The 23374-nt window shown below is 44.1% G+C and overlaps 1 protein-coding gene across 5 annotated transcripts in view; it reads right to left on the reverse strand.

Annotated features, from left to right (window-relative positions):
* Window positions 1-23374, reverse strand: part of DENND5B (DENN domain containing 5B) — a 181890-nt gene that overhangs the window by 20117 nt on the left and 138399 nt on the right. For 4 of the 5 annotated variants that reach the window (XM_054988150.1, XM_054988149.1, XM_054988147.1 and 1 more), the window contains 7 exons: window positions 20599-20730; window positions 19358-19510; window positions 17752-17830; window positions 14218-14299; window positions 9775-9903; window positions 7265-7386; window positions 2544-2689 (listed from right to left, as the gene is read on the reverse strand). In XM_054988150.1, the coding sequence (XP_054844125.1) occupies window positions 2544-2689; window positions 7265-7386; window positions 9775-9903; window positions 14218-14299; window positions 17752-17830; window positions 19358-19510; window positions 20599-20730 (843 nt within the window). Of the gene's footprint in view, window positions 1-2543; window positions 2690-5642; window positions 5785-7264; window positions 7387-9774; window positions 9904-14217; window positions 14300-17751; window positions 17831-19357; window positions 19511-20598; window positions 20731-23374 lie in introns of those variants that run through there. The other variant, XM_054988151.1, reaches the window with a different exon arrangement.

Raw genomic sequence — 23374 nt, forward strand, 5'->3', positions numbered from 1 at the left:
AATATGCTTATATACCACTCTTCTAGACAGATTAGTGCCCCACTCAGAGCAGTGAATGAAGTCAGTGTTATTATTATCCCCACAATACAGCTGGTGCTGAGAGGAGGGGCTTATCTAAGGCTGCCTGCAGAGCTCATGGCAGTAGTGGGAGTCGAATTAGCAGAGTGCTGATTCACAGCCCAACCACTATGCTACAGCAGCTCTCATTTGCTGAACTGCGTATATGCTAAATGGCATGTAAGAACGAAGTCAACATGATTCCATGAAGGACAGTGGGGCCTTTTTCTTCTGTGGATTCTAATCCAAAGTTTGCTACGCTACAAGTGGTTTAATAGAATCTGGCCTGAATTTGGGACCAAATCCCATTTTTGAGATGAATATGAACCCCTCATAATCCAAGACCACAGCAACCAGTGTTACGGCTTTATATACATTTATGCATTCTCTACTGTGCTCACATAACATTATTAAATATGACTGGTAAACTGAGAGATGCTAAAATATGCAGAGGGAGGCACAGACTGAGATCAGGTTCTGTGTGCCTGATCAGGACCCTCCTACCGTCAGCTGTGGCAAGGGAAAGCACCCTTCCTGCTTCCCTCTGTTATATTCATGGACTCTGTTGCAGCTGCACAAAATCCATCATCTCTAGAAGAAACTTCCCTGTAAACACATGGAGATCTTCAGTGCAGCTTTGGTTTATTATTTTTATGCGAATCATATGCGCTCCTAAAGAATGACTAAGATGTCAATTTATAAGTGGTGGAAAGAGAGACAATAATATCCTCCCCTTCTTCGCATTTGTTCCCAGCATTTAAGGAGATGATGACAAAGACAGAAAGGTTTTCTATTGCCCCAAGGATATAGCACAGCCCTCCCACGGAGCAACCCAAGTTTAAGTAGCAAAAGGCAAATATCTTAAATTATATTTATTTTTGTTTCCGCAATTTGCATGAAAGATGGCTTTCAACAATATATATTAAACACACACTAAGGCCACATTCAGGTCTCAAGAACAAACTTCTGCCTGTGCTGATAGGTATACAGCTGCTTCTTGCAATCTCATGCTCCCTCCTGCCTTTCTTCATGTACAGAGCGTGGTGCGTGGTGCAAACCAAAGTGGATTGTGAAGAGCTACAGGAGGAGCTATCCAAATTTTGGGGGGGGGAGTGGGCAACAACCAAGTTCAGGGTGATGCGCACTGGAACAATACATTCTAACTTTAAACATATGCTGACGGGTTCTGAACTGTCAGACCATGATTGAAAGAGATCTCGGGGTTATAGTGGATAGCTCAATGAAAATGACAACCCAGCGCGCATCGGCAGTGAAAAAGGCAAACTGCATGTTGAGGATTATTAGGAATGGGACTGAGAATAAAATGGCAAATATTGCAATGCCCTGGCATATAGAGCCATGGTGAGGCCTCCTTTGAAATACTGCAGTGCTGGAAAAAGCAAAGAGGAAGGCAACCAAGATGATCAAGGGGTTGGAAACATTTCCTATGAGAAAAGCCTGCAGAGTCTGGGACTTTTTAGTTCAGAAACAAGACTATACGGGGGAGACATATTTACAAAATGATGCGTGGAGTAGCGAAAGTGGATACAGGGAGCTTCTTCTTCCTCTCCCATAATGCTAGGACTCAAGAGCACCCAACGAAGCTGATGGGCAAAAGATACAAGACGGACAAAAGGAAACACTTCTTTACTCAACGAGTAATTAAATTGTGGAATTCACAGCCAGTGGAGGTAGCAATGGCCTCGAGCACAGATGGCACTAAAAGGGGGGTTAGACAGATTCATGGAGGACAGGCCAACCAATGGTTATTAGGCATAGTTAAGGGGAACCTCCCTCTTTACAAGATATAAGCCTCTGTAACCCAGCTCTAGGAGGCAGCATCAGGGGAAAGCCTTGGCCTCTATGCCCCATTTGTTGGCACTCCAGGATAACTGGCTGACTGGACTAGATGGACTACAGATTTGATCCAGCAGGGCTGTTCTTATGATGACAGTCTTCCTGGTTTGGGAAGCCTGGAACCAAGAAGTAACATTCAAAAAACAGGAAGTCTGGCAAAGTGGAGTGATTCTCCTCTTGACAAAGCAGGACTCCACACTGGGATTAAAAGTGAGGCTTAGAATCTGTTTTTTGAGAGGCGAACAATGATTTGCCCAAGAGCCTGCATTCAGACATCACAGCACACTGGAGTCTGATGGAAGGCTTCCCAAACCAGGAAACATTTAATTGCAGTCTACGTGCAAGGAGAGGAGGCAGGGGGAAGGGCGTGCAAAGCACAGGCACAGCAAAGAAACGATGCTTATGCCTGTGATGAACAAGCAGAGGTGTGGTACGGTGTCTGAATGCAGCCGGAAACAACAAGAGGTCAATACTACAATACTGAATCTATATAAATGCATTATCAATTAAGAAGCTTACATGCATGTTTTTAAAAAATTGCTCTAAATATAAGTAGTATTTTTTTAAAAAAAACAACGGTAGCCAGTATTTGGAATCTACAACATTAGGGGTGAAGGTATAAAACTCACCTCAAACGTCATTTCTAAAACATTTTTCGGAATCTGCATTATTCCAGTATCTCCCAGTTCTCCAGAAACACAAATCCACGGGTTTGATGTAGTGATTGCATTGCTTAGCTTTTTAATGGGGATTATCACCGTCCTATATGGAATCACTGCAACAAGAAACAAGAATTAAGAAACCTGGAAACTTAAATTAAGAGGAAGCAGTATTTTATATGAATGCCTCTGAATGTGGAAGCAATTTTTAGCTGTCTCAGCGGACATTCGTCTCAAATTTGTCTAACCCTTCGGTATCCCTTCAAGCAGGTCAGTGCTGTTGATCAGCTTTAGCCCTCACATTTTAGGTTAGCCCAGAGTCTGCAACCACTCACAACACTGAATCAAAAGTTCAGCCATTCTTACTAGGATCCTGGCCTTAACTGGGAACTTCTATACAACACTTGTTTAATGGCTTGTAGTCTTTTGAGCTTTAAATGGCTGCAGTGCTGATATTTTTCACAACTGATACTGGACATCACATTGCACAGGGTTTTTTCCCCCCTGTTTATTGTTTTACCAAACCTTTCCTCCCATGATGCTGTTTCCTAAACAGAAGCAGTGCTATCTGTGTACCACATCTGTCACAGATTTTAAAGGGATTCTGAATGGATCGCCAGGATTGTCAGCATGCACTGAGCTAAAGACAACACTAGATGGCGCTACTAGCAAGGCAGTATGAGTGACGGGCAAGCAAATTTAGAAACTGCAGATTCATGTCATTGCTATTTTTAGAAAGTAAGGAGGATGGTAGGGCAAAAACCTCCCACCATCCTTTTCCTCCTCTTTCCATAACAGAAACAGGCGGCACATGCTGGGTCAGTTTATTACACAAATAAACCGCATGCTTGCTCTCTTTTTCCTCCCTAGTCCCCTTGTGACCGTGGCTTAGAGATACAATTTAATTTGCTGGCTGGGATATAATGGTAAGTGATGTTTTGCCTTGCAACAAAAAAGAAGGGGAGGAAGAAACAGAAGCCTGAAATTTGGTTATGCAATTCTGAATCATGGTCTGTTGATCTATGTGAACTGAGCCGCTGCCATTAGGATTTCTATTCCTTCGGGAAAACTGAACTATTAGTTTGATCTCAGATGCACATGGCGCCTCCTCTGTCTCTCTGTTTATATATAAGCCCGCTTTTCTTCACAAGGAGGACCTCCAGCGGCTTACAAGACAGTTCTCCCCTCGTCCATTTTGTGTGTTTGTTTTGATTTCTATTCCGCCCTCCCCACATCAGCAGGCTCAGGGCAGATTTTATCCTCACGAGCCACCCTGTGAAGGTTGGATAGGCAGAGCGGCCCAAGGTCACCCAGCAAGCTTCGCGGCAGTGCAGCAGTGCAGTGAGCTAAATCTAGGTTGGGCCAGGACCTGAGAGACCCAGGTGCTAATCCCTGTCCGGCTGTGAAACTTGCTAGGTGACCTCGGACCAGCCCAGCAGCTTTTCTGGAGTACCAGTGTTAAGTCACACGGCTTGCAAGAGGGAAAAACCACCGCCACGTCCCACCTATGAGCTAAGCACATCTGAAAAGAAAAACTACCCATTTTTTGAGGCTCCCTTCAGGTATATCTGGGGTGATGCAGTAGTTCTGACATCACACTCAGCAGCACTGTATAACAGCATGAACAGGAGGAGGTGGCTGGTCTTCCTTATGCGTTTGGAGGGAATACAAGCAATGCTTTCATCATTTGCATGTTTACTTAACGTATACAGAAGACTAACAACGTGATAATTTTTATATTTTCCCTGAAATAACAATTAATTTGTGTGCCACTCAGAGCAGTGAACAAAGTTAGTGTAATTAGCTCCACAAGACAGCTGAGGAGCCGGGGCTGATGAGTGGCTCACCTACTGAGTAGTGAGATCCAAACCAACGAAGTGCTGCACTGCAGCCCAACTACTCAACCGGTATGCTGCACCAACGGATACTGTGGAGGTGTTAGTCATGTTCTGCATGGCATATGTAATGGAGTCTATACTACAGCAGAAGACCGTGGCCTGTGTGAGGCCTGATTGGTGGCAGTGCATGACAAGAGCGCCCCAGGGATTGTGCAGTGTTTTTTAGCTAGTTTCTCTCAAGGTGAGGCCTTACAACTAACGCCCTGAACATTCACGTGCCCCCTCCATTCCCCATTTGTCTTAGACTGCCTCCTTTCCTCCCCCATTTCACTGCAACTCTCTTCAGCCAAGAGCAATCTCTGGCCACAAATCTCTGGTACACGGAGACGAATTCTAAATGCCTGCCCTTCACTTCTACTCCAGCACAGGGCAGTCAACTTTTTAAAAAACCCTTCCCTACACCATTTCAGACCATTGATCTACAAAGTCATTAGTGTCTACTCTCCAGGATCTCAAAGTCTTTTTAATGGGGATGCCAGGGACTGAACGTGGTACCTTCCGGATTAGAAATAAATGCTCTGCTATCGAGCCACGGCCCCTACCCACAACCGACCTTGCTCCTACACTTCTAACAGCAGCCTGACACGTAGAAATTTAGCAAGTTGACAACAGAAATTATGTTTTAAGGAGACAGAAGATAAGAATTAGCCCATGTTCATCACGACACAGATAGTGCTGTAATGATGCATGTTTTAGCTACAAGGATGGGATGTATTCAGACATTTGTGTCTGTGCTTTCCCCTCCATAAGTCTCCCAGAAAGCATAGCTTGAAAAATGTGCACATCTGACATTTTATAGACAAGAAATGTTATTGATTAGAGACCCCCTTGTGTCCCTGGAATCTTTCCATCCATTTTTATTCTAAATGTTGGGGAATACATAATAATTCTGCACGTAAGGCTGCTGTTAGAAGCACAGCAGGAAAGCCAGGAAAGCTGGAGGCTGCAGTCGGGAAGTCTGCCAAATCCTGAACGCCCGACACAATTTGCCTGTAATAAACCTGTCATGAATTTAGCTACATATATTTGTGTGTTAGAAGTTGGCAGTGCTGCTTACTCCTCTCCCTCAACGCTTCTTCCTACTCCCAAATCACCATCTCCTCCTTCTCCCGTTCCTACAGAGCTCCGTCTTCTCGTAATAAAGCCAGGGCTGACAAAGGACATTGCTTACCCAAGCAGTGTGATGCTGCTAAAGGTGCTTTATGGTCACAAGCAGGGAGAAAACACAGCTTCTTTGTGTAGCAAAATGGGCTGGGAGAAGGCTGAGAAGGTGCTGCAGCCTGAATGGAAATGCTGTAACCTGGAAATGGAGGCTGTCAAATGCACGGATTAGATACAATCTCAATTGCAAGGGAGAATCAAAGGAGCCCGATCTAGAGAAAAGGGCAGGACGCTGACAGTTTGTGGCCTGAGTCAGCAGCAACCTCCTTTATCAGCTCCCTTAGGCCCTCCTAGCTGGTACAAGGAGCACCTGCCCAGACAGAAGTCAGCAGGTGCTCCAGCGGGTGGATTACAGCTCCCAGCAAGGGACAGTCTGGCCAGAGCAGACTGAATTGGTCCTTGAAATAAGGAAGAAGGCACAACGGTGTGATGAGGCGGCATAACACAATCAAACAGGGAAGGTTGGTCTTAATAAAACAGTTACGTGAGGTGGCCCTGTGCAATTATTTATTTCAATATTTATACCTTGCTTTTCTTTCTGATGAGGACTCAAAGTAGCTTAAGCTTTATTTCTCCCTTCCTTTATTCATCCTAACTACCACGCTGTGAAGTAGATTCGGCTGAGAGAGCGATGGGTCCAAGGTCACCCCGTAATTTTTTCATAAAAGGGTGAAGATTCAAACCTGGATCTTCCAAATCTTAGTCTGACCCCTACACTACACTAGTGTGCATAGCCCTGACTTTCTCGGAGGAATTCTAAGGGAGCAGACATGAGAGTCACAGCTGACCTGGCACAGCACTGCCTCAGTCTCTGTCCCCAAACCCCTCTCTTCTGCTTGAGATTTACTTTTTCCGTCAACTGGACCCAGGAGAAGGCAGCGCCTGAGAGAATCATGCACCCCACTCTGCTGGACCAGCCTACCCAACAGGTCTGTTTTCTGGACACAGAAGCACCACCTTATATCAGAAATCCACCAACTACTACACATTACAAATAAATATAATAACAACATTTGATTTATATACCGCCCTTCAGGACAACTTAACGCCCACTCAGCATGGTTTACAAAGTGTTATTATTATCATCACAACAATCACCCTGTGAGGTGGATGGGGCTGAGAGATCTCTGAAAGAGCTGTGACTGACCCAAGGTCGCCCGGCTGGCTTCAAGTGAAGGAGTGGGGAATCAAACCCGGCTCTCCAGATTAGAGTCCTGCGCTCTTAACCACTACACCAAACGGTGAGGCAGTTGGTGGATTTCTGGGCACATCCCATGAATCCACTGTCTACAGCCCACCACATCTGCTCCTGGGACAGGGACTCGTATCTGAATGCCTTACTTAACTCATTCTCAGGATTACAACAAACTCAGGGACATAAAGACCAACAAGATTTCCGGGGTATAAGCTTTTGCGAGCCGACATTCCCTTCATCAGACACAAGTGATGCATGTCTGCGGACGGAGTCTTCCCTAAGCACAGCTACAAATATGCTAGTTCTCCAGTGACCTATTGCCCCTAGAGATCAGGGATGCTGGTCTCTACAGCCGTGTCTGCAGGCTTTGTAGCAATAGCACAGGTGTCCCTTTATCCATGCAAAATAAGGGAATGCTGGGATTGCTCCCTACACACCGATGGTGGTGAAGACACTTGTGAAGCAGAAGTAGTTCACAGCATTGAGGGAAAGGAGGTGATACAGAAACTGCTCCCGCTCTTCTTCGCAGCGCAGGAAGGCGTAGCGCTTGTACAGTTTCCTGCAAAGAACAGAGAAAGTGGTTAGACTTCCATAGGGCTGAGAACAAAGTTGATGCAGACTGGTAACAACTGCCTTCTCTGCATCAGTGTGTCAAATGGGACCAGCTGAGATTTGATGTACGTAACTGTTGGCTAATTCTTGAAGGTTGCAATGCTGCCTCTCACTGGGAGGAACTCCTGCCTTCCCCGAGCCGTTTTCCCGTGCCAAAGCAGCACTGGGGGTGGGTGGGGGGGGGAAAGAGTATTCTGTGCATGCCGAGCTGCAAAAATGGGGAAGTAACTCCCCTCCTGGTGCTGTTCCAGTGCAGGAAAGGGGTTGGGGGAGGGGGAGGCTTGTTCCCACTGCCATGGCGTTCCAAGCCTGTCTGTGCTCTCCACAACTGCTCTTGGACTGTGGTGAATCTGAGCTGGGCCCAAGCCATCCGGATCCAGCCCAGACCCAACTTTTTAAAAACCCCAGCATGTAGTTTGGGCCTCCTTTTCTCCTCACGATCACCTTGTGAGGTATGCGAGGCTAGGGGAGAGTGAACGGCCAAGGGTTCCCTAGTGAGCATCCAGGTAATAAGGGGGTTTGAAACTACCTCCCAGTCCAGGACTCTATGCACTGTCCCTCTCTGGATCTCAGCTGGCATATGGAAGTTACCAAAGCAGATATTTTGCTAGCCCAGCTAGGCTATAAAGAGCTGCCTTGAAGAGAAGTCAGACCACTGGATCATCTATTCAACTACTGCCAAGGGCTCACCAGAGACCCCGGCAGGGGCTTTTGTTCTCCCTGCCAGCCTTGCTGCCCAAGGTCCACTTTAAACAGAGAGGCTATGAGTGGGAACCTTACCCATGCAAAACATGAGCTCTACTACGCCGAGTGACCACCCATTTCCACAAAAGGCCTCTACTCTACTGAAGGTACCATCGAAGATAGATTTGCATTCCAATCCACATCCTTCCAATTTTAATGCTACAGGGTTATGTATTGCTAGCAAGTGAAGTTTAAAATTGCTATTAGAACTTTATTCTCATTTATGTATATATGCAGCACAGGAAAACACTGCGGTGCCAGGTGGACATCCACAATAAGCAGCAGGCTCATAGATCAAGAAACAGGCTTTGAGGCCACAGACGGGGAGGTGAGCTGGCTTGCTGAATAGACAGAATGAAGATGGGTACACAACCCAGAAAGGTACACAACACAGAGAAAGCGAGCAAAGCTGTAGAGCAAACCTAGCCCTTAGATCTGCATGAGCTGTGCGCGTGGAGGTGATGCAGTTTCTGTTTTGCTTCCTTCCAATCCGCAGCTGCTACAGTGACTAGTAAGTGCCATTAGACTTTCACTGGCCACTATCTTAATTTTCCCAACTGGTATAGCAAGGCAGGCTATGGCTGTAAAATGGCTGCCAACAGCGCACGTCTTTGCAGTGTGCAAATCACAGAACCCTAATCTGTCAAACCTCCCCAGGAGGATCTGTCTTCTGTTCACGTATCTCAGATCCTTCTCTGTTTGCTCATTAGAAACATTTGTTTAAGGAATTGCATCCTGCTTTATAGCCCCAAGAGGATTTCTAAATGGCTTACAAGAGATCAGCATAATTAAATCATATTAAAATCACAATGCACACAAATCAATAAATGCAACATAAGCATTACCTGAAATGCCAGCAGCCTGCCAATTTGGGAAAAGTCAGCCTCCCCAAAAGTCTTGTCCTTCCTGCAAAAACTTATTGAAAGGCAGAGCTGGCAGGCATCTCTAGGGAGCATGCTCCATTCCATAGGGGCAGACCCCAAGAAGGTCAGATGTCTTACAGCAACTTCCCTTACCACAAAAGGAAGGGCCTTTTCAGAGGACAGTAAAGAATGCGGGAGGAAATATTGGAGAAAGTGGTCCCTGTTCCTATAAAAGTCGTTTGTTAGACTTAGCCCTACACAGTCTAGGTATGTAGAGATTATTATATATTTATGTCTGGTAGTACAAAAATTCACAGGGGCAGCAGCTAGACTTGGAGTAGACCAAAGTGGAGTATAAAAGATAAAGAATATTACAAATAAAAGATTGGAAAATAAGTTTACATTTAAAGCGACACAACTCAGGAGCTGGAACGCCCAGGTTCAAATCCCCACTCTGCCATGAAAGCTCTCTGGGTGACCTTGGGCCAGTCAGCCTAAACTACCTCACAGGGTTGTTGTGAGGATAAATTGGGAGAGAAGAGAATAATAGGAGCCACTTTGGGTCCCCACTGGAGAGAAAGGTGATATACAAATAAACAAATATAAATTAAAAAAATATATATATCAAACTGCTAAACTGCAGCTCTTAGTTCCCAGGGAAACTCAAGAGCTTTAAATAAGGAGCCTTTTTAAAAAGGACCAGCCGGTGAGAAGAGAAAGATACTCACTTTGCCAGAGCTTGATTGGAAAGAAGCTGCTTAAGATGCTGGGAGAGAAGCTTCTTTTCTAGGGACAGCCTTATCCAGGCTCGAGCACGGCCCACGTCCGTCTTTATTTCACTCATGTTCTGAATGTGCCTGGAGAAAAAACAACAACACAAAATCTGTACACAAAAGCCTTCTCTGAACGGACTTGTCATGCTCCAGAATCTTTGAGCTCCATCTCCCCAAGCGGCTTATGGCGCAATCCTAAGCAGAGTTGTACCCTTCGAAATCCACTGAAGTCATTATGCTCAGAAGGGTATAATTCTGCTTAGGATGGGTAACATTAAGTCTAGCTGCAAGGCATACCAAGAAACCCTTACAAAATAGACCGCTACAATCCAGGAGTGTGAGTCCGAGGATTTCGGCAGAATGAGCTATCCTATTTTATTTATGAGGCATCTCAAGGTTACTAACTGCTGTATAATACATTTTCAAAAGAAAATTTCTTTGCCTGCAGGCTCTTGGTCTAAGGTTGATCCAGTAGGAAGGGTGGCAAGAAGAGATGGAACAAAAATGAAATGTGAACATTTAGGTCACTTGCCTCTCTGTTGTTCTTCAAACAGGGCTGCTGAAAAATACCATAGCACCCCCCCCCCCCACAAAGGCTGCATGGGAGTTACTGCAATGCATCTCCTTCACACACCACTTGAGATATGTGAAAAACTCTGGGTCACATGTAAGGAGCCCACACACCAAATCTCCTCCTCATTCCAACATTGCAGCAGTGCGGAGCTGCCTGCAATATATACAGCCAAACTACTGCATCTTTTACTGCAGTGTTTTCAAAACAGCCGCTTTACTCTGCATATAAATGCTGACCTTGGGTAATAGTTCTGCATAAGACAACAGGTTTATTGTGGGGCTAACAACTTAGACAGGATTAAGACCTTAAAAGAAAGCCCTTGAAACTCCAGCAGGCCTTTTCAGAGCAGTGAGATAATCCTCTACAGATTTCTTTGTCCTTTGTTAACTACTCCCACAGCCTCCCTTTCCAAAGCACTGACTCACAACTATCCAAACAATGACAAAAAGAATCTTGCTTCTGGCACTGGCACACAAACTCTGCAAAGCAACCCCCACAGTTTGGCTCAGTCTTTTGACAACCAGTTTTCAGGGCTTACAGCACAACACACTGGGCATGTGATCAGAAAGTCCTTGAGAAATACGATGTACATATTATTCACCCGCATCATCCTGAAACACTCAATATAGCTATTAAAGCCTTTTGATAGAAGGTATCAAAGCAGATTTTTCCTGCTCCCATCTTTGATGAGCTCCATTTAAGGTGGCATGCTTACGCACACGCGTGCGCACACACACACACACACACACACACCAGACAATAAACCATATTGATCATTTCCAATACTCCCAAAGAAAGAAAGCCATCAATTATTATTATTGTTACCCAAGAGAAGCAGAGCAGCTTTTCCCACCGAAATGAAAACTTCCTCTATCTCCTCCACTGTGATTGACACAGGGAAAGCGAATTATACATTACAGACGATATTTGTGTTTGGTTTCAATCTGGTGTTGTGTTATGATTCTGGAGGAACCAGCCTTGCAAAGCCGTGTTAAAAATTCACTGAGAGATACCAGCTTGGTACTGGATGACTCCGGTTATTGCACAAACTGGGTTGCATCAGCTTATTTTGTACATTAAAAAAAAACCCTGAAAGGTATCACAACGTAATCTTATGACTGGACTATTACATTTCTGACCAACATATTTTTTTTGTATGTGAGACTAGCTTTTCAAGCTGCTTGAGGAATGATAAGAGGATTTTTTTTAAACAGTACTCTACTGCCAGTTATAAATTCTCCTATTATCACTTATCCAAATATATTTTGAGACATCAAACACAGTGATACAAGAAAATGTAAGTTTTATTGTGTTTCAGATAAAACCCAGACACATATTGCCTCTATCTGGCTGATATGTGTAAAGACCAGTTACATCAGAGAATCTTATATACACTTTGCACTGATTGTTTACAGAATAATTGCTAATTGCTTGCAGAATAAAAGATCAAGAGGGATAATACAAACATCCCTTCAGAATTACATTTCCCAGGATACAAGGCACTCAACAAGCCTGATTGACAGGGCAGTCAGATCTCACTGAGTTGCATCACGGTTAAGCCACTCCCCCCACGCCATCTTCCTAATCTGAAATGACTGGGCTTCCAACACGTCAGCTCAGGTGCTGAAGTCATACTTTTGTTAGGGGTTCGAAATGCTTCTGAGAAATAACAAATTCAAGGCTAAAATCTTAAGTTATGGAACAAAAACATGAAAAATGTTTACAGTTGAAAGGAACTCTCTCACCTCACTGCAAGATCGAGCTGACCTGCAGTTCAATCTCAACAGCGAAGGAGAAAGAATCTGCCTATTGAAGCAAATTTGCCTCTTGTGTGTGCATGTGTCTTTCGCTTGAATGTGCTCACACACAGATTCTAGGAGAGGGCTCCTAAAAAATCCCTTAACAGGGAACTCCTTATTTGAATCAGGACCTCTACGTGAAAAGTGGGGAAGATCTCTTTCTCCTGTGCCATTTCCTTGACCTGAGCTGACATGTTGGAAGCACAATCATTTCAGATTAGGAAAATGGTGTGGGCTTAACCATCCTCTCCTCACACCATGGTCTCAATCAAACTCTCAGCTCTGTACACACTCCTTTTTTTAAAAAGAGAAATGTTGGGAACTCCACTCACAGAACTCTCTGCATCATGTCTGTTGGAACCTTTTTTTACCCTGGCTTTTAATTAAGGGTTTTAATGGCTTGTGGGTTTTTAGTGGGTAGCCACCTCCAGCAGGATTCTGAAGAGTTGACATAGAAATATTTTAAAGAAAGAAACAACATACATTTTACAATCTGCTTCTGGCCCCAGGGATCACTGTAAACTGCTCAGTGTGTATATAATGTTGTTATGCCTCGGCTGTTTTAATGACGTACTGGCTTTGTTTTATTGTCTCAATTGTAAGCTGCCTCAAACAAGTCGCTGGAAGGGTGGTATAAAACAATTCCTAAATAAATGAATAATATAAGGAGGTGTTTTTTAATGTAAGAGTATGTTCAAATTCAGAACCTGCAGACTGAAGTAGTACCGTCCACTCTCCCATCTCACGACTCTGCCACCTCACCCCCCTGTATGAGTTACCCAGACTTGAGATAGAGAAGAGATTCAATGCCTGTGTGCAGCAGCAGACTCACAAGATGGCCTCTTAGTAAGCCAAGGCAGGTCATGTGACACACTGGCCTCTGCTCATTGGGCAACTGGGAGAGTCTGTTGGCTGCTCCTTAAGCTACAGATGCTGTTTGTCTCACTTCTTCTCTGCTTCACCCTCCCTTGATAAAGAGTCTGACAAAAGAATCTTGCCAGTAACAGTTTGTGATGAACACATATCTGGGGGCATTAACTCACTCACAATGCTTGCTTGATACAGTTTGTCAACTTTCTATTTTTATTTGGTTGGCAATTAGCGAATGTCTATTTAGAAGCAAAAATTACTACAAACTCAGATTTTGGAGGCACAAATTATGACTATTCTTATTTTCCATTGCCTCTGTCAGCAAATGGAAAACTCAGCCTGTTGAGAAATACAAGTTTGCCTGATGGAATTAAAAATACTTCAGATGTGTCTGAACTACTTTTTCTTTTGCTCAGGTCCTGTGAAAGAGGACCTTTCTTACAGGCCCAGGGTAATGCCAATTGCCACTTTGGGGTCAGGAAGAAATTTTCCTCCAGGCAAGATTGGCCAAGGATCCTGGAGGTTTTTTGCCTTCCTCCGGGTATACAGCAGAGGTCACTGAGGGAGGGGAGGAATAACTGTGAACTTCTTGCGTTGTGCAGGGGGCTGGACTAGATGAACCTTGGAATCCCTTCCAGCTCTATGTTTCTAAGAGACTGGGAGTTTTTAGACAGTGTTGCTCAATCCAGTGACTGGCTCACTCCAAACACTGATGTTCCAAAGGAAAGTAAGCCGAGTGCATCCTGTTCCTGGAGAAATGCAAGAAGAACCGCCTAAAATACACACTTCTGCCTACCCAATTCCCTTTCCCCCATATAATTATTTCACTTTCCAGAAATGGAGCATGATGCTAAAGATATTGAACGACTGGTGAGGCCCAGGTTCAAATCTCCACTTTGCCATGAAAGTGAGTTGGCCACTCACCACTGGTAGAAATAACCTACCTTGCAGGGTTGTTACAAGACTTTAAAAAAAGGAAGGTCCAGTGATACCAATCTGCTCTCCTTGAGCGGGACAAAAGTCAGTCTAAAAGGTCTTGTACAAAACCAGGACCACACGTATTTGACTATCATAATTTTGAATTGGCATTAGATTTTATGTTATTGTATCGGGTGGGGGGAATTAAGTCCATGTTTTCTGAATTAAATCTGATACCTCATATCACTGATAAGTGAGACTCTCAGAGTGGGCAACATAAGACCTGTGTCAGACTTCCTTCTTTCCGGCCCAACAGCAACTGCAGAAGAGGAAAAAAATGTATTCGTGTGTTAGCAACGCATTATCTATAAAAAGCTGTAGATATAATCCTAAATCTCTTTGAGAACTTCACCAGGGGGAGAAGGATGTCATGAAAAATTTTTTCCACTATGCTGCTCCTACATTATGGCTGCTTAGTGGTGGTTACTTTGCCCTGTAGTTAATCCAGCGTAATCCAGAGCAGCGTACGAGCTACCCAAGTCTGTTCCATGAAGGTTTTTATCCATGATTAAAATACTAATGTGAATTCAAAACCCAAGGAGAGTTTGATAAAATCATTGAAGTTTCAAAACTACCAGCATACTAAGTGCCAAATGTTCCTTATAACCAATTACAACCTGCACCCATTTGTCATCTTTTCCATTATGGTGGAGCAGAGAGAGGTACACCTCTGCCTCTTAGTCTGTGAACAGCAATTCTGTCTTATTAGCTAGAAGAATTACATATGGCCTGGAACTGAAGTATCTGAAGAACTGCTTACTCCTATGTGAGCAAGACGTTCTAAAATCATTTTGCCAAGGTCAGGCCCATGACCAAGACCTTGACCTTTAGAAATGAGTCTTGCAGACTCGGATGTGAAATACAAATCATAGGATTCTATCCAACTGATACCTTGGGAGCCAAGTCCGGTGCAGCTGTCCAAACATTGGACTTGGACTAGAGAGATCAATGCACAAATTCCTACTCAGCCTTCAAGTTCAGCGGGTGACCCTGGGCCAGTCACACTCTCTCAGCCTGGCCTACCCCACAGGTTTGTCGTGAGGATAAAATGATGAAAGTAGAATTATGTATGCTTCCCTGAGCTCCTTGAAGGCAAGGTGAAATAGTCTGCTAAACTCTTTTTCACTCGAGGCTTTGCCAATTGTTATCCTTATAGTTAGTGGAGTTCTGGTAGCAGAACTTGGGTTGATTTATTTTTCTGTTTTTTCTTTTTAGTTAGATTTTTATGGCTTCTTTTTAAATTTGACTTTAGGTGTCACATGGAGGACTGAAAGGTATGAAAAGTGGGGTAAAAATCTTACCAATAAAATACGCATGAGCACAGTGAATGAAATTTCACTGTGGGCAGGGGGTGAAGGAAAGCTCCACTCTGCTTCCCCCCCCCCCCAGCCTTTGCTTTCTCCCCCATCAAAAAAGAACGCCCAGGTCTTTCTTTCCACTCCACAATCCTGTCCCTCATTGACTATGCCAAGAGTCTTCTTGGGTAAACAAAGAATAACTTTATTCTTCTATGTCACATTTTTAAGCTGCCACTGTTTCTGTACCACAAGCCCAGCGGTCCTTGTGGGGATGCCACCAGGCTTCAAGAAAGTGGCCTCCCCTCTCGGTTAACTTGGAAACTCCAGCTGGTGCAGAACACTGCAGCTCGGAGCTGAAACACACAAGACGAATTATATGTGAAGAGCACATGTTGGGTCCCACAAGCTTCCCTGGCAGCGGTAGTCTTACCTAACCCCTCTCCAAGCTCCTGGAGGAAAACTGAGCCGAGTGGATTTTCTTACAAAGAACAGCCGCTCGACTGGAGAGATACTCTCTTTCAAAAATCCACTCGCTTTGGTTTTCCTCCGGGAACTCTGAGATGGGGCGGAGTGTGTGTGAAAGAGGAAGTCCCTCCAGTTGCAATGCTCCTCAGCTGAGAATCACATCGATTGGCTGTTGTTGTTTTTTAAAGACTACATTTCCCAGGGATTCTTGCAGGATCTGACATGTGCCTGTGCGTCTCCATTCAGTTATTACTGGAAGTTAGGAGGAGCATGAATATTACTCCCATTCTGCAGTCACTCCATTGATTACCTCTCAGTTACTGGGCTTAATTCAAGGTATTGGCTGTCACATACATAGCTCTTCATGGCCTTGGTCTGTTATATCTATGGGACTGCCAATCCCCCTATGTTCCACCATCTGAACAGGGTCTTCTGCAGGTGCCACCTACAGTTTCAACAGCTGCCCCTACGAGTGCATTCTCGGGGGATGGCACCCACTTTATGAAATGGCCTACCTGAAGAGGTCAGGAAACCTCTTACTCTCCTGACTTTCCACAAACTATGCAAAATTGTGTTATTCAAGGGGGCTTTTTACTCAAATAGGAGGGTTGGACTGTAAGGAAATAGTCTCAAATAGATGCATTATTAAAGGGATACGGACTATAGATTTTACTACTATGTGCTGTTTGTTGCTCTGAATATAACAACAACAGCAACAACAACAACAACATTCGATTTATATACCACCCTTCAGGACAACTTAATGCCCACTCAGAGCGATTTACAAAGTATGTCATTATTATCCCCACAACAAAACACCCTGTGAGGTGGGTGGGGCTGAGAGAGCTCCAGAGAGCCATGACTTGCCCAAGGTCACCCAGCTGGCTTCAAGTGGAGGAGTGTGGAATCAAACCCGGCTCTCCAGATTAGAGTCCCACGCTCTTAACCACTACACCAAACTATGATCCTACTGGGCAGTTTCTATGTTGTTTAATATGTCAAGCTTAATATTGCTTATGTGCTGTTTCAGCATTTCTTCAACTCTGTATTTTATTTCTGCTGAACTGACTTCCACTGTGTAATCCTCCTTTGAATCTCAGTGAGAAAGGCAGACGATAAATAATGTAAAGAAATAAATAATAAAACTAATTGAAGCTTCATGTGTGGGAATGGCAGCTCAAACTTTTCATGGAATGGAGGTGGAATAACATCCCTTCAAATCTCTATTAAAGGGCAGGACATTTTTCTCCAGGCCTGCTGGGGACGTTTGTTTTACTCTGATGGCGTTGATTGGGGAGTGTCTCACACCCCTTCTGAGCGTATTCATTTCTCTTTATTGGGTCTTTTTTTGCACCAGCTTCTCTTTGCAACATTCCCTGCTCCTTCTTGGGACAGGCACTTCTGTGCATCTGAAGAAATACTCTCAAAAAGCACAGGCAGAAACAACACTGGTTAAGCCTTTAATGCATTACTGTACTCCTACAAAACTTTGCTGCTCCAGACTTTGTGTGGCCACCCCTTTGGAATGAATGGTATCTCTAAAACGAAATCTCCACCAAATGCTAGGGAGTTAGTCCGATCATGCTTTTAGCGCAATACTAAGCAGAGTTACAATCGACTAAGTCCATTCACTTCTATGGGTTTAGAAGAGTGTAACTCTGTTTAGGATTGCATTGTTAGACTTGTGGTAGTGGAGAGTGCCCTCAAGTCATAGCTGACTTATGGAGACCCCTAGTGGGGTTTTCATAGCAATAGAGTAGCAGAGGTGGTTTGCCACTGCTTGCCTCTACAACCTGGGTCTACACTGGAGGTCACCCATCCAATTACTAACCAAGGCCGACTCTGCTTAGCTTCTGAGATGAGACGAGATCAGGCTTGTCTGGGCTATCCAGGTCAGGGGTTAGACTTGTTACTTGTGGTTAATTCGATCCAAGTGTTCTCTACTCACCAGGGGAGTCTGCTAGATGCTCATGTTTCTCTTCTCTTTCTTGGTACTGAATTAAATGTGACCACAATGCAGATTTTCCCTTTGGAAAAAGAAAACCCCAAAGTGAACTTAAGGATAGCATATTGCAAGAGATTAAAAGGATAAACTAAACAATGAATTCCATTTTTCTGAGTGGCACAAACCCTAAGAGGAAGAGAAAAAGGAAAAAGCCAGAAAACTGGCCACTGATTTGAAAGTCAAACAGAGAAAGCTGCTCTCTTCAATGCATAATCAAGAGTGCAGGAGCAGCTTGGAAGACGATATTATTGTCACATTTATATTCCAGACACCTTCCAAGAAGCAAAACTCAGCAATTCTGTAACTCAAACGGCCAGTAAAGCTAAGTCAGAGGGGATTGCCCAAGGCCTCCAATGAACTTCACAGCTGTTAGGATTTGAACCAAGGGATTTCTATATTATATACCCGTACTTCACAACTATGTTGTATTGGCACTTACTAAACCCTCTGCATACATGGAGGGAACCTAGCTGGAGCAGAACTACACAAGCCATACTCTGCTTGGTAACTTTCAGACTAATGGGCATGCATAATCCTAACATATCTCGGGACACAAGACCTTTGTATGGACAGTCATTGCTGAAAATGTTAGCTCAATGACAGCCAGAGTCAGTAGTGGTTAGAGTTTCAGACTAGGCTGTGGGAGACCCAAGGTCTGAATCCTCCCTCTGCTATGGAAAAAGCTGTGTGAGAGAAATGTTTTGCCATGGCCAGGTACGGCTTCTCACTGCATGAACTGACACACATGATATGAAGGCGAGTGAGCGTGTTAAGTGTGTATTACAGGCTTTTCTCTTATACAAAAGTGTTTTTCAGACAATGAAGATGATGTATCAATTGGCCTTAATGTTTTTCTGCCTCCCATTAGAATCCTAGTTCACTGTCCTTGGCATTAGGGTTGGGCTAACTGGTGTAGCTCACTTCAGGTCTTAACTTAAGCCTTAGTTTAAGCCATAAAACTAGGAACCTTAGATTTGACCAGAAGTGAGGGCAGAGAGAAGCCAGGAGAATCTCTGTTAATTGGTCTGGAAATCAATTGCAGATTCCCCCCCCCCCCAACTCCAAGCACCGGGAAAGGCAATAATGCTAGGGAAAGTTGAAAGCAGTTGGCAAAGAAGGAGACCCAACATGAGATGATTGGCTTAATAAAGAAAGCCACGGCCTTCAGGTTGCGAGACCCAAGCAAACATGTTAATGACAGGACATTTTGGAGGCCATTCACTCATTGGGCCACCATAAGTCAGAAGTGACTTGATGGCACATAATTATACACACATCCCAAGTGCTTCCAAAAGGAAGAGGAGGGACTACAGGCTCAGCATTAAGTACCAGATTCAGTCTCCAGCATGTGATGCAACTAGGCTGGCAAAGGCCACAGTTTGAGGCCTTCAAGATCCATTGCCAGTTAGGGAGACAACAGACGGACCAGTGATCTGACTCAGTACCAGAGCAGCTTCACGTGCTTATGTGTCTGTCTACGGTGAGGCAGAAGCACAAGCCTTTGTTTTAAAAGAATGTTGAGTATCTTGGGGTTTTCAAGTTCACTGACCTGTTTGACTTGCAGTCCGTGGCTCCAGATTCTTTCCAGCAAGTCACAAAGACTAGCGATCAGAGTATTCTCTTCCAGACCCGTTATGTTGGCCTCTCCATGCCCAAGCTCCACGGCCTCATGGCCCATCTTCTCTACCAGCATGCGCTTGGTCTGCAGGGATTTACAGGTATCAACCAAAATTGGAGGAAACCACCCATCTATTTACATGGCAATTGGGTAAGAGTGCATCCAGCATCCTGTATTCTGTTGGCCAGCCACGTGAACATGCGTTCTTACAGAGAGTGGATGGATTGTTATGTCAAATGTGTTGGATTGTTATGTCAAATGTGTTTTGGAGCAGGGCCTGTGCTCAGTGTCTAGCATCAGTGAGTTGGGCCAAAACCACTTCCTCTGAGAGGCAGAAAAAGCAGTAAATATCTTATATAAATGACATATAAGCAACCAGCCAGGCTGGGACTGAAAAGTGGGTTGTGATTCTCACAGGTCAGTTGCAATGCCAGGAGGGGGGAGGAGGAATAGGTGAGGAGGCAATGGAAGGCTTGACAGCAAAACTGAGTTTGCCTTTAAAAGTGCCATAACATACAGCCGGCTGCTCAGCGACTCTATATAAATACCAAAATTGGAGAATAAATTATAAGCTTGTTTAGTGCAAACTAAGATGAGATACCTGTGTTTTTAAGCAGGGAGGGAGAAAATAGCACATCCAATTATTTTGCAAGTGCAGTCCCAAAACTATAGTTTAGAAGTGAGTCTCAGTTCAGTTACTTTGCGAACCAGAGTAAACAATAGGGGTGTGCGATTTGGGTTTCCTATTCGGATAAAGTACCCGAATAGGACTTGATTCGCAATGATTCGGGATTTCCAAATCGGGCCCAGCATGCTTGGCAGGGATCTCCAGAGGAGCGGGCTCCGGCCTTCCCCACCACCCAGCTGGCCGCTGCGGCAGGAGCCGGATCTGGCCTTCCCTGCTGCCCAGCTGGCCACTGCGGCAGTGGAGGAGCTGGCTCCAGCCTTCCCCGCCACCCAGCTGATCGACCTCCCCTCTCCCTGCCAGCCAGGAAAGTGGGGTGGGTGAGTTTGCCCCAGGGGGGTGGGGGTGAATGGTTTGCTCCCGCTCACTTCAGTATGCTTCGAATCTTTACAGAGCATACCAAAGCAAACTAAATACCAGAATCCCAAAGAAGCTTGCTTTTGTGACATTCATAACCAAGAGTGGGGCAGGGGAAACCCAAACTTACCTTCATTCGACATTCTTTGAGCAAACCCTCCACAAATTTCCAGTTTGTCTGAGCAATTACAGCTGGAGAGAGATCTGAGAGTTTGGGCTGCCTCAGGTTTTTCCCCAAGGTCCTTGCTTCTTGCATGTACTTCTAATCCAATGAACAAAACAAAACCTAAGGTGAATACAAAAGCAGGGCAAATACTTCTGCCTCCCTCTCCGCCCATCTTATAATACAAAGTGACAAGTTCACACCACACTAAAGCATAAAGTCTGTGCACCAAGATGATTTATTTACAGTTTTAGGAAGCAAGCACAACATGGGGAATACTGCGGCCAATTTTTTTTTTGTTGAGGAGCAACAGTTACTTAGAAAAGCCTGAACTGTCTGATTTGTGACTACATTTCAACATACACAGACAAGCAGGCAGGGTGCTTCAGAGAACAGTGGTTTGCTGTCACATCTGGCCTTTTCCCTAAATAAGCATGCCAGTAGCACAGACAAAACGAACATGTTTTATAGCCTCAAGAAGAAAATCCTAATTCCTAGCCAAATGGCAATCCCTAGCCAAGTGGCAAAAATATCAGCAGCCAGGGGAGGAAGAAGAATGGGGGATCACTGTCACTTCATGTGAAGATGTCCAAGACTAGTGCTGTGTGTCTGTGTCTATATGTGTGTATGTGTTTTAAATGGCATCCATTTAAATGCCATTACTGTGTGTTCTCTAGGGCCTAGAGAGCTGCCTGTGTGTGCTTATTCTCTTACCAAAAGTCTGAGAGAAGAAATGCATATTCTTATGTTGTTCGATGATCTTTTTATCCCTCCCTCTCTTTTTCTACAACAGTTGTGACAACACCAGACCAGGAGGGACTATTTTTAACCCCTTCCTTTCACCAATTTTTCTGCAAAAAAATCAGACCCCTTCAAGCTGCTCTTCAATCAGCTTAGAGCAACTCATAACTTTTCTGCAGAAGGGCTAAAACCTTGGGGAGGGGGAGCTGGGGGATATTTTCAGCATTGAAAAGGAGGCAGGAAAAAGGGTTCCCGTCCATTTATGCCAGTCCCTCCACTGAAAACAGATGCATTCTAAGGAGAAAAAAGTGACTTTGAAAGGATAACAGAATCCTACAAAATGTATAGTTCTGCCCTTAGCTTCCTGCTCTTCTTGTTTTCAGGCCTGACCCTGCAGTAGTCCAGTTTCTGTTGACAGGAATGGAGATGATGGCAAAAACACAATTTGTTCACATTCTCCAGCTTTGGAAGAGACCATATAGACCACAATACCAAGCTAGGTACTGGAAAAAAAACAGTTCCTATCTTTATTTTGAAAAGCCTAAGCAATTATGTAAGCTACCAGACAGCAACAGCTTTGGAAAAACAGCAACAGAGAGAAAAACAACAAACTAAAGGGAGAAAATTAGTAAGGCAAAGGATGGGTGACAGTTATTCAAAGTGTGCTTCTAATCTGACGAGCAAAAGTACCCCATAGATTTGGATGCTCATTTTGTAATTTTCTCAAACAGGTGTTCTAGTTATGACCACCATTGTTATGGCTGTCGGCAAAAACAGAATTTTACATTTGTTATATAGGCTTAGTCTTTGACCAACAAATGGACTTTCAAAGTCCATAAAAGACCACCTCCTTGGAAGCTCCAATGGCTTCCATCTTAATGAGCACACCTTCATTTGGAGGGTTTTAGGCTGGACTGACAGGATTCTAAGGGAAAAAAGATTAAATCTGAATACTTCTTTCAAGCCTCAGACTGAAAAAATACTAACAAGATGTCTACGGTCGGAATAACTCGCCTGATTGAGGCCACACTTTAAACCACTACCAAAAAAGTGTGCATAAAATTCTATTGCGAAGCAGTGACTGGTGTAGTAAAGAAAGCAGCTCTCGGCAAAATTAAAGAAAACATACCAGGCAGCATTCAGAGAATGATTTTTTAGGTAGTCGTGCAGGTGGGGGTGGGCCCTGATCCCACTCCCAGAATGCCATTGAGTTCTGATGAATCAAGAACTCCTCCGATGGCTAAGAAGAGGCAGACATAACCAAGGGCAAAGATAGCAGGTGGCGAAGACAGAAGAATGAGGCAAAACAGACATGCATATGGGTCAAAACAAAACAGAAAGGGAAAAAATATTGTAGAGTATTGACAAAGTGGAAAGCAATGGAAAAGCTTATACAGAACATCACACGGTAATGTTTTCAGCCACCACATTAATAAGTAAAACTGGCCTAAATACTATTTTGCTTTCTTTCAATGGAAAAACTATTACTTGCATATAAAAATATATTAAAACAAAATGCTGGTTGGAATGAATCCCTGAATTCAGCAATGACACAAAAGCATCAGAACGTCTTACTTTGGCAAACAAAAAAATAAATAAAAAGTAAACAAGATATATGTAATTATTATTAAAAGGCTGATTTATTTTTAGTAAAGAAAGGCAGAGGAGAGAAACAGAAACAGGCACTGACAAGAAAATGTTTGAACAAGACATGCAGGAATCTCCAAATTTAAGACACATCTAAGACCTACCTTTTGGTGGGGGGGGAAAGCTAAGCGAGACAGTAAATACCTAGCCTCACTGAAACCTAAGCACTTAGGATAATATATATATGGTAAGCACGCATACAGGAACGGTGATTTATGGCTTTGGGGGCAGACCTATTCATTACTTGCAACAGGGGGCTGCTACTTTTCCTGTATTAACACGGAGGACATTTTTCCTTGTGTCATAATATTCTCCCACTGGGTGCTTCCACTCAAGAACAGCTGCCGCAGAGTAA

Source organism: Eublepharis macularius, chromosome 9 (genome assembly GCF_028583425.1).
Source record: "Eublepharis macularius isolate TG4126 chromosome 9, MPM_Emac_v1.0, whole genome shotgun sequence".
Classification (NCBI taxonomy): domain Eukaryota; kingdom Metazoa; phylum Chordata; class Lepidosauria; order Squamata; family Eublepharidae; genus Eublepharis; species Eublepharis macularius.